The 14,639-nt window shown below is 40.9% G+C and overlaps 1 protein-coding gene across 1 annotated transcript in view; it reads right to left on the bottom strand.

Annotated features, from left to right (window-relative positions):
• Positions 1-14,639, bottom strand: part of LOC141047857 (uromodulin-like) — an 89,315-nt gene that overhangs the window by 58,041 nt on the left and 16,635 nt on the right. The window contains exons 4-6 of the mRNA XM_073543185.1: positions 7,328-7,566; positions 6,975-7,091; positions 105-279 (exon numbers count right to left, since the gene is read on the bottom strand). Of these exons, the coding sequence (XP_073399286.1) occupies positions 105-279; positions 6,975-7,091; positions 7,328-7,566 (531 nt within the window). The remainder of the gene's footprint in view (positions 1-104; positions 280-6,974; positions 7,092-7,327; positions 7,567-14,639) is intronic.

The raw sequence follows: 14,639 nt of genomic DNA, 5'->3' as shown, positions 1-14,639 counted from the left end.
ATGCAAAGGTTTGATATTCATTTTTGTTGAAATGACCTGTGTGATAGTCAGAGCATAATATTTTTAAATTACAATTTTTTTTATCATATCAAAAAAATCCTTACCCGATGGGTTATAAAGATTCACTGAGTAGTTGGAACCTGATGCTGATATGATGAGTGATGTTAATTCACTTGGTACTGGGAAACTATTACGATAGTTTCCCAAATTCTCCAAAGAAAACAGACGTGATGTACTATTAACTGGAATTTTCAGAAAGAAGTTGAGCAGGTCTGCAATCTAGTGAAAAAGATGAGAATAGTATGCAGTAAAATGTAGGGCTCCCTGGCCCCAATGTAAAATCTGTAGCAGAATTCCCCATCTACCATGTGCTAATAATAAGTTATCTATTTATGTAGCCGAGTGGCCAAAGTGCTCTTATTGGGATCTTGGCAACATGAAAATGCAGTCCAATCTACTTTCACAATTTTATAAAGCAGGGAAAGCTGAGAAGATTCATACTATATATAGTTTAGGAATAAAATAGTCTGTATAACCTGGGTTTTAATCATTTAACCCCTTCATGACCAAGCCTATTTTGACCTTAATGACCAGGCCATTTTTTGCAATTCTGACCAGTGTCCCTTTATGAGGTAATAACTCAGGAACGCTTCAACGGATCCTAGCGATTCTGAGATTGTTTTTTCGTGACATATTGGGCTTCATGTTAGTGGTAAATTTATGTTGATAATTTTTGCGTTTATTTGTCAAAAAATCAGAAATTTGGTGAAAATTTAGAAAATTTTGCAATTTTCAAATTTTGAATTTTTATTCTGTTAAACCAGAGAGTTATGTGACACAAAATAGTTAATAAATAACATTTCCCATATGTCTACTTTACATCAGCACAATTTTGGAAACAAAATATTTTTTTGTTAGGAAGTTATAAGGGTTAAAAGTTGACCAGCGATTTCTCATTTTTACAATAAAATTTACAAAACCATTTTTTTTTAGGGACCACCTCACATTTGAAGTCACTTTGAGGGGTCTATATGGCAGAAAATACCCAAAAGTTACACCATTCTAAAAACTGCACCCCTCAAGCTACTCAAAACTACATTCAAGAAGATTATTAACCCTTCAGGTGTTTCACAGCAGCTAAAGCAATGTGGAAAGAAAAAATGGACATTTTAATTTTTCCAACAAAAATTTTCTTTTAGCATCAATTTTTTCATTTTCACATGGGAAACAGGATAAAATGGATCCTAAAATTTGTTGGGCAATTTCTCCTGAGTACAACGATACCTCATATGTGGTCATAAACCACTGTTTGGGCACACGGCACGGCTCAGAAGGGAAGGAGCGCCATTTGACTTTTTGAATGGAAAATATGCTGGAATATTTAGCGGTTGCCATGTCGTGTTTGGAGAGCCCCTGTGTGCATAAACATTGGAGCTCCTCCACAAGTGACCCCATTTTGGAAACTAGACCCCCCAAGGAACTTATCTAGATGCATAGTGATCACTTTGAACCCCCAGGTACTTCACAAATTGATCTGTAAAAAAAAAAATACTTTTTTTTCACAAAAATTTTCTTTTAGCCTCAGTTTTTTCATTTTCACATGGGCAACAGGATAACATGGATCCTAAAATTTGTTGAACAATTTCTCCTGAGTACACCGATACCTCATATGTGGTCATAAACCACTGTTTGGGTGCACGGCATGGCCCGGAAGGGAAGGAGCACCATTTGACTTTTTGAATGGAAAATTAGCTCCAATCGTTATCGGACACCATGTCGCATTTGGAGAGCCCCTGTGCACCTAAACATTGGAGCTCCCCCACAAGTGACCCCATTTTGGAAACTAGACCCCCTAAGGAACTTATCTAGACGTGTAGGGAGCACTTTGAACCCCCAAGTGCTTCACAAAAGTTTATAACACAGAGCAGTGAAAATAAAAAATATTTTTTTTTCCTCAAAAATGATTTTTAGCACACTATTTTTAATTTTCACAAGGCTAACAGGAGAAATTGGACCACAAATCTTGTTGTCCAGTTTGTCCTAAGTACGCTGGAACCCCATATGTGGGGGGGAACCACTGTTTGGGCACACGGCAGGGCTCAGAAGGGAAGGAGCGCCATTTGACTTTTTGAAATGCAAATTACTTCCAATCGTTAGCGGACACCATGTTGTGTTTGGAGAGAGCCTGTGTGCCTAAACATTGGAGCTCCCCCACAAATGACCCCATTTTGGAAACTAGACCCCCTAAGGAACTTATCTAGATGTGTAGTGAGCACCTTGAACCCTCAAGTGCTTCACAAAAGTTTATGACGCAGAGCCGTGAAAATAAAAAAAAAATTTTTTCCCTCAAAAAATTATTTTTTAGTGCACAATTTTTTATTTTCACAAGGGTACCAGGATAAATTAGACCGCAAAATGTGTTGTCCAGTTTGTCCTGAGTACACTGGTACCCCACATGTGGGGGGGAACCACTGTTTGGGCACACGTCGGGGCTCGGAAGGGAAGTAGTGACATTTTGAAATGTTGACTTTGATGGAATGGTCTGCGGGTGTCATGTTACATTTGCAGAGCCCCTGATGTACCTAAACTGTGGAACCCCCCCACAAGTGACCCCATTTTGGAGACTAGACCCCCAAGGAACTTATCTAGATGTGTGGTGAGCACCTTGAACCCCCAAGCGCTTCACAGAAGTTTATAACGCAGAGCCGTGAAAATAAAAAATATTTTTTTTTCCACAAAAAAAAAATGATTTTTAGCCAGCAATTTTTTTTTCACAGGGGTAGCAGGATAAATTGGCCCCAAAAGTTGTTGTCCAGTTTGTCCTGAGTACGCTGATACCTCATATGTGGGTGGGGACCACTGTTTGGGTACACGTCGGGGCTCGGAAGGGAAGTAGTGACATTATGAAATGCTGACTTTGATGGAATGGTCTGCGGGCATCATGTTACATTTGCAGAACCCCTGATGTACCTAAACTGTGGAACCCCCCACAAGTGACCCCATTTTGGAAACTAGACCCCCCAAGGAACTTATCTAGATGTGTGGTGAGCACCTTGAACCCCCAAGTGCTTCACAGAAGTTTATAACGCAGAGCCGTGAAAATAAAAAATATTTTTTTTCCTCAAAAAAAATTATTTTTAGCTAGCAATTTTTTTTCCACAAGGGTAGCAGGATAAATTGGACCCCAAAAGTTGTTGTCCAGTTTGTCCTGAGTACGCTGATACCCCATATGTGGGGGATGACCACTGTTTGGGTACACGTCGGGGCTCGGAAGGGAAGTAGTGACATTATGAAATGCTGACTTTCATGGAATGGTCTGCGGGTATCATGTTACATTTGCAGAACCCCTGATGTACCTAAACTGTGGAACCCCCCCACAAGTGACCCCATTTTGGAAACTAGACCCCCTAAGGAACTTATCTAGATGTGTGGTGAGCACCTTGAACCCCCAAGTGCTTCACAGAAGTTTATAACGCAGAGACGTGAAAATAAAAAATATTTTTTCCTCAAAAAAAATGATTTTTAGCCAGCAATTTTTTTTTCACAAGGGTAGCAGGATAAATTGGACCCCAAAAGTTGTTGTACAGTTTGTCCTGAGTATGCTGGTGCCCCATATATGGGGGGGAACTATTGTTTGGGCACACGTAAGGGCTCGGAATGGAAGTAGTGGCGTTTTGAAATGCAGACTTTGATGGAATGGTCTGCGGTCGTCATTACGTTTGCAGAGCCCCTGATGTGCCTAAACAATAGAAACCCCCCACAAGTGACCCCATTTTGGAAACTAGACCTCCCAAGTAACTTATCTAGATGCCTGGTGAGCACTTTGGACCCCCAAGTGCTTCACATAAGTTTATAACGCAGAGACGTGAAAATTTAAAAAAAAATTTTTTCCACAAAAATATTTTTTTAGCCCCCAATTTTTTATTTTCCCAAGGGTACCAGGAGAAATTAGACCCCCAAAGTTGTTGTGCAATTTTTCCTGAGTACGCTGATACCCCATATGTTGGGGTAAACCACTGTTTGGGCACACGTCGGGGCTTGGAAGGGAGGAAGCACCGTTTAACTTTTTGAACGCAAAATTGGCTGGAATCAATGGTTGCACCATGTCGCGTTTGGTGACCCCCTGATGTGCCTAAACAGTGGAAACCCCTCAATTCTAACTCCAGCCCTAACCCCAACACACCCCTAACCACAGCCCTAACCCCAACACATCCCTAACCCTAATTCCAACCCTAACCATAACCCTAACCCCAACAGACCCCGAACCCTAATCCCAACCCTAACCATAACCCTAACCACAAGCCTAACCCTAATTCCAACCCTAACCCTAATTCCAACCCTAACCCTAATTCCAACCCTAACCCTCTTTCCAACCCTAACCCTTTCCAACCCTAACCCTCTTTCCAACCCTAACCCTCTTTCCAACCCTAACCCTCTTTCCAATCCTAACCCTAACCCTCTTTCCAACCCTAACCCTCTTTCCAACCCTAACCCTAACCCTCTTTTCAACCCTAACCCTCTTTTCAACCCTAACCCTAACCCTCTTTTTAACCCTAACCCTAACCCTAACCCTCTTTTCAACCCTAACCCTAACCCTAACCCTCTTTTCAACCCTAACCCTAACCCTAATGGAAAAATAAAAATAAAAATATTTTCTTTATTTTATTAGTTGTGCCTACCTATGGGGGTGATAATCGGGGGGTTTATTTACTTTTTCTTTCATTTTGATCACTCTGAGAGTGATCAAAATGAAAGAATGGAATCTGCAGCCGGCAGATTCGGGCGGGCGCACTGCGCATGCGCCCGCCATTTTCAAAGATGGCGCCGCCCATCATCCGGACCCGAGGGACACCGGGAGGGACGGGGGACTCAGGAGGTACCGGGGGGGGTGAGGGGGGGATCGGAGGCTGGCGGGGAGCAGAGGGAATGGGAGGGGGGCAGATGATGACAGCGGCGGCAGATCGCCGCTGTCATTCAGTTGCGGGGGGGCGATCGCCGGTGGGGGGGGGTGGAATCGGAGTCTCCAGCCATGTCCGATGCTACAGCAGCGTCGGACATGGCTGGATTGTAATATTTCATCAATTTTCATTGATGAAATATTACTATCGCTCTGATTGGCTGTTTCACTTTTAACAGCCAATCAGAGCGATCGTAGCCATGTGGGGGCGAAGCCACGCCCCCTGTGGTGAATTACAAAGCCCCCTGTATCTGCGGGTCGGGTGACCTTTCAGTGACCCCGGTCACCCGACCCGCAGGGGGGCTTTGAAGTCATGACGCCACATAGGCGTCACTGGTCAGATTTGAACCAGGTTTCATGACGCCTATGTGGCGTCATTGGTCGTGAAGGGGTTAAAGGGAATCTGTCACCCATTTTTTGAGATATCATGTAAAGATATCATTGAATTGTGTGTTACCTAAGTATTCTAGTCGTACTTTTGATCCCCCTGTCCCTGCACCTTTGATGCATAAATACCTTTTTTTATCACTCTTCCGATTTATGGAAATCGCCGTGGTCCAGTCCGATGGGCGTGGCTTGTTCTCCTTCCCCCCTCCCACCTTGGCTTGCTGGACGTAATTTCTTCTGTGAATATCACAGAGGCCGCTGTTTATTTGTGCCTGCGCTTTGATAAGGCCGTTTGCGCTTGTGCAGTATGCTTTGCCCAACTGTGGGCAAAGCATATGATCACTACTGCGCATACGCCGGTATTTTTCCCTGCGTCTATGACAATATGAAGACTTCCGGGTCATAGAAGCAGGGAAAAATACTGGCGCATGTGCAGTAGAGATTATATGCTTTGCCCACAGTTGGGCAAAGCATACTTTGCAAGCGCGAACGGCCTTATCAAAGCACAGGTGTGAATAAACGGCGGCATCTGTGATATTCACAGAAGAATTTACATCCAGCAAGCCAAGGTGGGAGGGGGGGAGGAGAATAAACCACGCCCATCGGACCGGACCACGGCAATTTCGATAAATCGAAAGAGTGATATAAAAGGTATTTATGCATCAAAGGTGCAGGGACAGGGGGGGATCGAAAGTATGACTAGAATACTTAGGTAAAACACAATTAATTGATATCTTTACATGATATCTCAAAAAATGGGTGACAGATTCCCTTTAATCCTCTGTTCTTTATGAGACTTTTAGTCTAGTGGGCGGTCCTATCAGTGACTGACAGCTATCTCTGTGTGCACAATTATACATAGAAATCTATCAGTCACTTATAAGACCGGCTACTGGACCCAAAATCCCAGAAAGAGCAGAGGATTAAATGATTAAATCACAGGTTACATGGAATGTTTTATTCTTAAACTATATTTCAATCTGCTCAGCTACCCCTACTCTATATCACTGTGCCTCTAGATTGGACTGCATTTTCATTGTGACAGCTTCTCTTTAACTTGTAATGTATCCTCTGTTAAAATATTGGCATTGAGTCACAAAGTAACATTGGGTGTGAAGTGTGAAGACATAAAGTATTTATTATTATTTGTTTATAAAGCGCCATCATATTCCACAGCACTTTACAGATATTGGGGCTTGCAGTCTAAATTTCCTATCAGTCTTTGGAGTGTGGGAGATAAATCGAAGAACCTGGAGTAAACCCACACAAACACGGTGAGAACATAGAAACTGCATGCAGATGTTGTCTTTGGTGCGAATTGAGCGCGGTATACCGGTGCTGTAAAGTAACAGTGCTAACCACTGTGCTGCAGAGTGTTAGCTCGCATAACTACTGCTTTTGCTTTTTATGCAGTCATACCCTAATTTGGGTCCACTCTTAGGCAGGAGCTGTGTGCTATGCATTATTCAAGACATTTTTTAGCAATTAGTGGGGGTCTCAAAACCTGACCCCCCCCCACACCAAACTGCTTGCAATTAAAAGAACATAAAAATATGATAAATATTTACTTGCTCTTAATGGATAGTTCATGCCAAGAATCCGATTTACTTTTTCCTATTTTGGTACTTACATTAGTGGTTGGATAGTAAATTTGAAAAACATGGCCGTAACTGCGGGAAGCAATTTCTTTATAAACCTGGAATTCATACAAACTTGTATCGCCACAAGAGCTAGCGAAAATAAAGACCTGAGTGAGGAAAATAAAACAGTAGAAATAGTTTAAGTGAAAACTGACAAAAGAAAGTCACCTGCAATCACGATTGGTGTTCGCAATTTTGTGTAAATGACAGGACACATGAAAAAACATAAGAGAAAGCTTATGAAGAAGTATAAAAAAATGCATCACATAAATAACGTTGGTCATATCATAAAACATGATACAATAGGTATGATATTCTTATAGTACTTTTCTGAATTTCTTACCTTAACTTGCAAAGAATCTAACAGAGAGAATATTTTGTTGACTACATATAAGTCACCACTGTCCTTGGCCGACGCATCTGTCACCAACACAACAAATGAACCAAATGGGCTGGCTTGTAGGGCTGTCAGTAAGCCCAACATTGCAAATTCTGGACAGTCACCTCCTTCATGGGCATAAAGGTAATAAACGGCATTGAAGAACTCTGTAGAGGAGCAGGTAACATGAAGGGGTCCAACACCTGAAGAAAGAGATCATAATTAGAATTGAGCAAATTTTGCAAAATTTGGTTCTGATTACGATCGGCGGTGAATATTGTGTTTGCAATAATCGCCGAACACATCCTAATGTCATTGGAGTCGATGGGAGTAGAAATAAACGAAAATGTTCGGAATCAATAGTCAAACATAAAATTGTCACGATTAAGGTACCAGGTTTGGCTAGCATATGGCAAACTCAGATTTGGGGACCGATTCCAAACATATTCGCTCAACTCTAATCATAATATGACATTCTTATAACTAGATTGTGGGAAAATTAATTTCACACTATCTGGTCACTGTTACCTATAGTTAAGAACAGAAAATGACCACCTTGTTTCCTCCTCATCACACAGCTAAAGCATCGTAACCCTTTAAGGGCCAGGGAATTTTTCAGCTTTAGCTTACATTTTTCCCGCTTCTGCTTACAAGAGCCATAACTATCTTATTTTAACATCAGCATAGACACATGAGGTCTATTTTTTCATGTGTGACAAGTGGTAATTTTGAGACACCATTCATTTTACCATATAATGTACTGAAAATCGGGAAATGAATTTCAAGTGTGATGAAATGATAAAAAAATGCAATTTCTCCATTGTTTTTTGGGTTTTGATTTGATAACATTCATTGCGTAATAATAAAGGACCTGGAAAATGAATGCCCATATCAGTCTCATTACGGTGATACCAAATATGAATTGATTGTTTTTCTATTTTACTGATGAAAACAATTTGGAATATTGGAATTTTTTTTTTTGTTTTGTGTCGACTTTTTCTGAGACCCAAAACATTTTTATTTTTTTGTTTACAGGGCTGAGTGATTGCCTGTTTTTTGAGCAGTAAGACTAGTTTCACACTAGCATTCGTGGGCGCAGCGCAGGGCCACCACTAAGCCCTGCCCCCAGCCGGGCCCCCTCCGGTCAGGTCCTCCTCTGATCGCATGAGGCTGCCTGTGATCAGCGTATTCTATATTTAGCGTTGGATACGCTGATCGTGCGCTGACCATGCGCTGGTCTGATTTTGCTGGCACTGCACCCTTTTGGCGCTGCGCCCAGAGCACAAAAATGCAACACAGCGCGCTTTTGTGCACTGGGCGCAGCGCCAGCAAAATCAGACCAGTGCATGGTCAGCGCACGATCAGTGTATCCAACGCTAAATATAGGATATGCTGATCGCATACAGCCTCATGCGATCAGAGGAGGAACTGACCGTAGGGGACGTGGCCTGAGGCGGGGCTTAGCGGCGGCCCTGCGCTGCGCACTTGAACGCTAGTGTGAAACCAGCCTTAGTTATCTTTTTTTATCCATACTAATTTTGTGTACAATCGATGCTTATTATTAATTTTTTTAGCAAGATGATAAAAAAACCTGCAATTCTGGTGTTTGATTCTTTCTTTTCGCTTTACAACGTTTACAGATTGGGTTAGTGAATTCCGTAATTTAATAGATTGGACTTTTATGAAAGCAGCGATATCAAATGTGTAATTTTTTATTCTTTTAACTTATTTATTTTTAATGGGGAGAAAAGGATGTGATTTTATATCAAATAAAACAAGTTGTATTTTTGAAAACTTTTTTCTTTATTTTTTACATTAATTTTTAGCCCCTTTTTGATCATACTGTATACTGCAATTCCAAAGTATTTCAGTGTAGAGTAAAAATCTCAGTATCCGGTTGAACTCAACTTATGACTGAGCCTCAAAGGAGGACTGAGATTATAGCAATGAGGGACTTCAGTAAGCAATCGAAAAGGAGGAGGAAGCACTGTGCAAAAAATTGAGCTAGAGTGACAGAGGCATCATATCTACCAAACTTTTACAGGCTCATGTGCATATCAATTAAAAAAACCCCCCTGATTTTTCAGTAATGGAGGAATGGGCTGGCCATGTAAAAGAATTGCTGGACTTGTCTTTGAAAGAACTACATGTGCATATAAGTAGTTTTGGGGATTAAATCCTGCTGAAAGATTCCCTTTAGATGCAAAAGTATGGGACTGGGATAATGATGCTTAGCTTGGTCTTAGGGTGTATAAACATCATAGTAGGGGTCCACCTTGTCACAAATGGTGCTGGGGTTGTCACTTCACTGGATTTACTGTATTACATTTAATAATTTTATGATGAGCTTGGCAAGTCCCTGCGAACCAATGTTTTTTTTATTTTTTTTAAGTAAAAAAAAGCTGTATGCACACAAACAATTGTCTAGTGTATAAAGGCGAAGTCAAGGTTCTTCCTCCTGGTTCTGGTGTGCGTGCAATAAAATGAGTTGTCTGATCATTTAATCTTCTGTTTGCTTTGCTTGGCTTTTTCACGATGACTGTATGGTAATAAACCATTAGAGGCAAAAAATTACAACTCTGACCCATAAAAAAATAATAATAATTTGTGACATAGACTGGAGAAGAAGTGGTATGAATTTGTTTGCTCCTAAGGAATGGCCTGCACTGATACACTGTAACAAATCCTTCACTTTGAGAGCTTTCGAGTCTGTAGACATTCTCTGAAAACAAGCATTGACCTTGAATATATATATATAATGCTGTCTGCAGAATCTGCAGGGCACAAATCAGATTAGCTAAAACTGAAAATGAATTGAGGCTTGCAAGAGATGTCAAAAGCAATAATAAAGGATTTTGGGGATATGTCAAAAGTAAAAGAAAAGTCAAAGATGCTATAGGATTTTTACAGGATGAAAATGATGAAATGGTAAGACAGGATGTTGAGAAGGCTGAACTTTTAAATTCCTATTTTGCATCTGTTTTCTCTCAGAAAGGAAATGTAACACCAACTGTTATTCACTGTCCTATTAAGGGAATAGAAGAATCCAGGATATCTATAAACAGAAAGATAGTGAGGAAACACTTAGCTAACCTAAATGAATTCAAGTCTCCAGGTCCACATGAATTACACCCCAGAGTACTGAAGGAGATAGCAGAAGAAATTTCTGAACCACTCTCCATAATCTTTGAAAATTCTTGGAGAACAGGAGAAGTGCCAGAAGACTGGAGAAGAGCAAATGTTGTTCCTATCTTCAAAAAGGGGAAGAAGGTGGACCCAGGCAACTATAGGCCGGTGAGTCTGACTTCTATACCAGGAAAGATCTTTGAACAAATTATTAAACAACATGTAAGTCAATACCTGGATAAGAATGAAGTGATCAAACAGAGTCAGCATGGGTTTGTAACTAATAAGTCATGTCAGACTAACTTAATTTCCTTCTATGACGGTATCACTGATTGGGTGGATCAAGGAAATGCTGTAGATATAGTATATCTTGACTTCAGCAAAGCATTTGACAAAGTCTCTCATACAATCCTTACTGAAAAAATGACTAAGTATGGAATGGACAAGGCAACTGTTAGGTGGATTCATAGCTGGCTTAGTGATCGGACCCAAAGAGTGGTCGTAAATGGCTGCACATCCAGTTGGAAGAATGTCTCAAGTGGGGTACCACAGGGCTCTGTCCTGGGCCCTGTATTGTTCAACATCTTTATCAACAATTTAGATGAAGGAATTGAGGGTAAACTGATTAAATTTGCTGATGACACAAAGCTAGGAGGGATAGCTAATACTAGAGAAGAGAGAGAGAGGATTCAAAAAGATTTAAATAAACTGGAGAAGTGGGCAGCAACAAACAGAATGGTTTTTAACAGGGAGAAATGCAAAGTACTACATCTGGGCAATAAAAATGAAAAAAGCATATATAGAATGGGAGGAATAGGGCTAAGTGACAGCACATGTGAAAAAGACTTGGGTATACTAATAGATCACAGACTGAATATGAGTCAACAGTGTGATGCAGCAGCAAAAAAGGCAAATGCAGTTCTAGGATGTATTAACAGAAGCATACAGTCTAGATCACGTGAAGTCATTATTTCCCTCTACTCCTCTTTGGTCAGACCTCATCTGGAATATTGTGTCCAGTTTTGGGCACCACATTTTAAAAAAGACATCAACAAACTGGAGCAAGTTCAGAAAAGAGCGACCAGAATGGTGACCGGTCTGCAAAACCCTGTCTTATGAGGAAAGGTTGCAGGATTTGGGAATGTTTAGTTTGCAAAAGAGAAGACTGAGAGGAGACTTAATTGCTGTCTACAAATATCTAAAGGGCTGTCACATTGTAGAAGGCTCAACTTTATTCTCATTTGCACAAGGAAAGACTAGAAGCAATGGGATGAAACTGAATGGGAGGAGACACAGATTAGATATTAGAAAAAACTTTTTGACAGTTAGAGTGATCAATGAGTGGAACAGGCTGCCACGAGAAGTGGTGAGTTCTCCTTCAATGGAAGTCTTCAAACAGAGGCTGGACAGACATCTGACTGGGATGATTTAGCGAATCCTGCTTTGAGCAGGGGGTTGGACCAGATGGCCCAGGAGGTCCCTTCCAACTCTACGATTCTATGATTCTATGATTCTATGATTCTATGAAATTAGAAGCAAAATTTCACTACACAATACACAGCTTTATGTCATAAAATTTGGCAATTCATTTAATCCCTTCCAGACTGGGCAATTTTCTGTCATTTTTTTCCTCCCATTCTTCCAAGAGCCAAAACCTTTTCATAGATCTGTCAATAATTTTTCAATTGTTTTCGGGGGGGATTTACAGCAATAATTGCGCTGTGAAAATTACCCAACGATTTGATTCACCAGGTCAGTACAATCACGGTGATATCAAATTGGTGTAGGTTTTTTTTTTTTCATTTAAATGGTGATAAACAAATGAGAAATTTGTAAAAAAAAAAAAAAACCTTTGCCATCATTTTCCGAGACCTGGAATGTTTTCATTTTTCTGTTGATGGAGCTGCGTGAGGGCTTCGTTTTTTGTGTGGTGAGTTGACGTCATGGATACCATTTTGACCTGCATGTGAGATTTGATAATTTTTTATTACTTTTTTAAGATGATGTGGTGACCAAAAAATGCCTTTCTGGCAATTCAATTTTTTTTCTCCTTATGGCATTTACCACTTGGGTTAAAACCCCACTTCAGCAGAGTTTTTTTTTCCCAGTACTGGAGTGGTGCTTCTAATGAAAGGTCCCTGACCCTAGTATTATACTTACCAGGCACCACCTTTGCCTTTTTCCAGCTCTGCTCCATTCACAAGGTGCCCTCTTGTGACTGCAGCTTCAAACTGGCCGGAATTCAGAAGTCACGTCACAAGCTGTCAACGTAAATCTATGAGAGCCAGAATCAGACTCTCCTTGGCTGGTATTGGGTTGTAATCTCCGGCTTGCTCCTGCAAACACTGGAGTGATCCGGCAGGTCACAAACTGATGGAGACGGGGGGGAATGGTGGTGATAGAAGGTGAAGATGGTGATGGGTAAGTATAAGGCCGGGGGAAGGGATCTTAGATTAAAAGCACCACTCCAGCACTGCAATTAAAAAAACCCCACTGGATTGGAGCTTTAATTAATTTAGGATTTTGATAGACTAGACTTTTATGGATGCAGTGATAATACATTTGTTTATTTTTTCATTTCTGTCTGCTTATTTTTATTGAAAGGAAAGATTCAGTGATTCAAACTTTTGTACCTTTTTTATTTTTTAAAATCTTTTTTTTTACCTCTCTTAGGGGTCTTGAACGTGCAATCAATTGATAGTTTGTTCTATAACACGATTACTTGGTATTGCAGTATATAGGAAAGATTGTGGCCACATTTAAAGTCCAGGCTGTTCTTCATGTGAGCACCACTATGAAAGTCACAGAGCCTTCAGCAAGCTTATGGCTGTCATGCCAGTGCTTCAAATTCTGCGAATGTGTCCTGAGAGAGATGATGAGGACATGCAGAACGCAGCACCTCCTGGACTGCACACTTTGAATTTAGCCATCGGAGATAATAACATAGTAACAGTTAGCAAGGCCGAAAAAAGACATTTGTCCATCCAGTTCAGCCTATATTCCGTCAGAATAAATCCCCAGATTTACGTCCTTCTAAAGAACCTAATAATTGTAAGATACAATATTGTTACGCTCCAGGAAGACATCCAGGCCTCTCTTGAACCCCTCGACTGAGTTCGCCATCACCACCTCCTCAGGCAAGGAATTCCAGATTCTCACTGCCCTAACAGTAAAGAATCCTCTTCTATGTTGGTGGAAAAACCTTCTCTCCTCCAGACTCCTTGTGACCGTCACATTCCTTGGTATAAACAGATCCTCGGAGAGATATTTGTATTGTCCCCTTATATACTTATACATGGTTTTTAGATCGCCCCTAAGCTGTCTTTTTTCTAGACTAAATAATCCTAATTTTGCTAATCTCTCTGGGTATTGTAGTTCCCCCACCCCCTTTATTCATTTTGTTGCCCTCCTTTGTACTCGCTGTAGTTCCATTATATCCTTCCTGAGCACCGGTGCCCCAAACTCTACACAGTACTCCATGTGCGCTCTAACCAGGGATTTGTACAGAGGCAGTATAATGCTCTCATCATGTGTATCCAGACCTCTTTTAATGCACCCCATGATTCTGTTTGCCTTGGCAGCCGCTGCCTGGCACTGGCTGCTCCAGGTAAGTTTTTCATTAACTAGGATCCCCAAGTCCTTTTCCATGTCAGATTTACCCAGTGGTTTCACATTCAGTGTGTAATAGTGATATTGATTCCTTCTTCCCATGTCTATAACCTTACATTTATTATTGTTAAACCGCATCTGCCACCTTTCGGCCCAAGTTTCCAACTTATCCAGATCCATCTGTAGCTGAATGCTATCTTCTTTTGTATTGACTGCTTTACATAGTTTTATATCATCTGCAAATATTGATATTTCACTGTGTAAACCTTCTACCAGATCATTAATAAATATGTTGACGAGAATAGGTCCCAACACCGACCCCTGCGGTACCCCAATGGTCACAGTTAGGGAATATACCATTTATAACCACCCTCTGCTTTCTATCACTCAGCCAGTTACTTACCCATTTACACAAATTTTCCCCCAGACCCAGCACTCTCATTTTGTGTACCAACCTCGTGTGTGGCACGGTATCAAACGCTTTGGAAAAATCAAGATATACCATGTCCAGTGACTCACCTTGGTCCAGTCTATAGCTTAC

The sequence above is a fragment of the Dendrobates tinctorius genome, unplaced genomic scaffold (genome assembly GCF_039654945.1).
Source record: "Dendrobates tinctorius isolate UK_male_01 unplaced genomic scaffold, ASM3965494v1 ptg000129l, whole genome shotgun sequence".
Lineage (NCBI taxonomy): Eukaryota > Metazoa > Chordata > Amphibia > Anura > Dendrobatidae > Dendrobates > Dendrobates tinctorius.
Note: the sequence above shows the minus strand (reverse complement) of the source record. Positions and strands in the feature narration are given on the sequence as shown.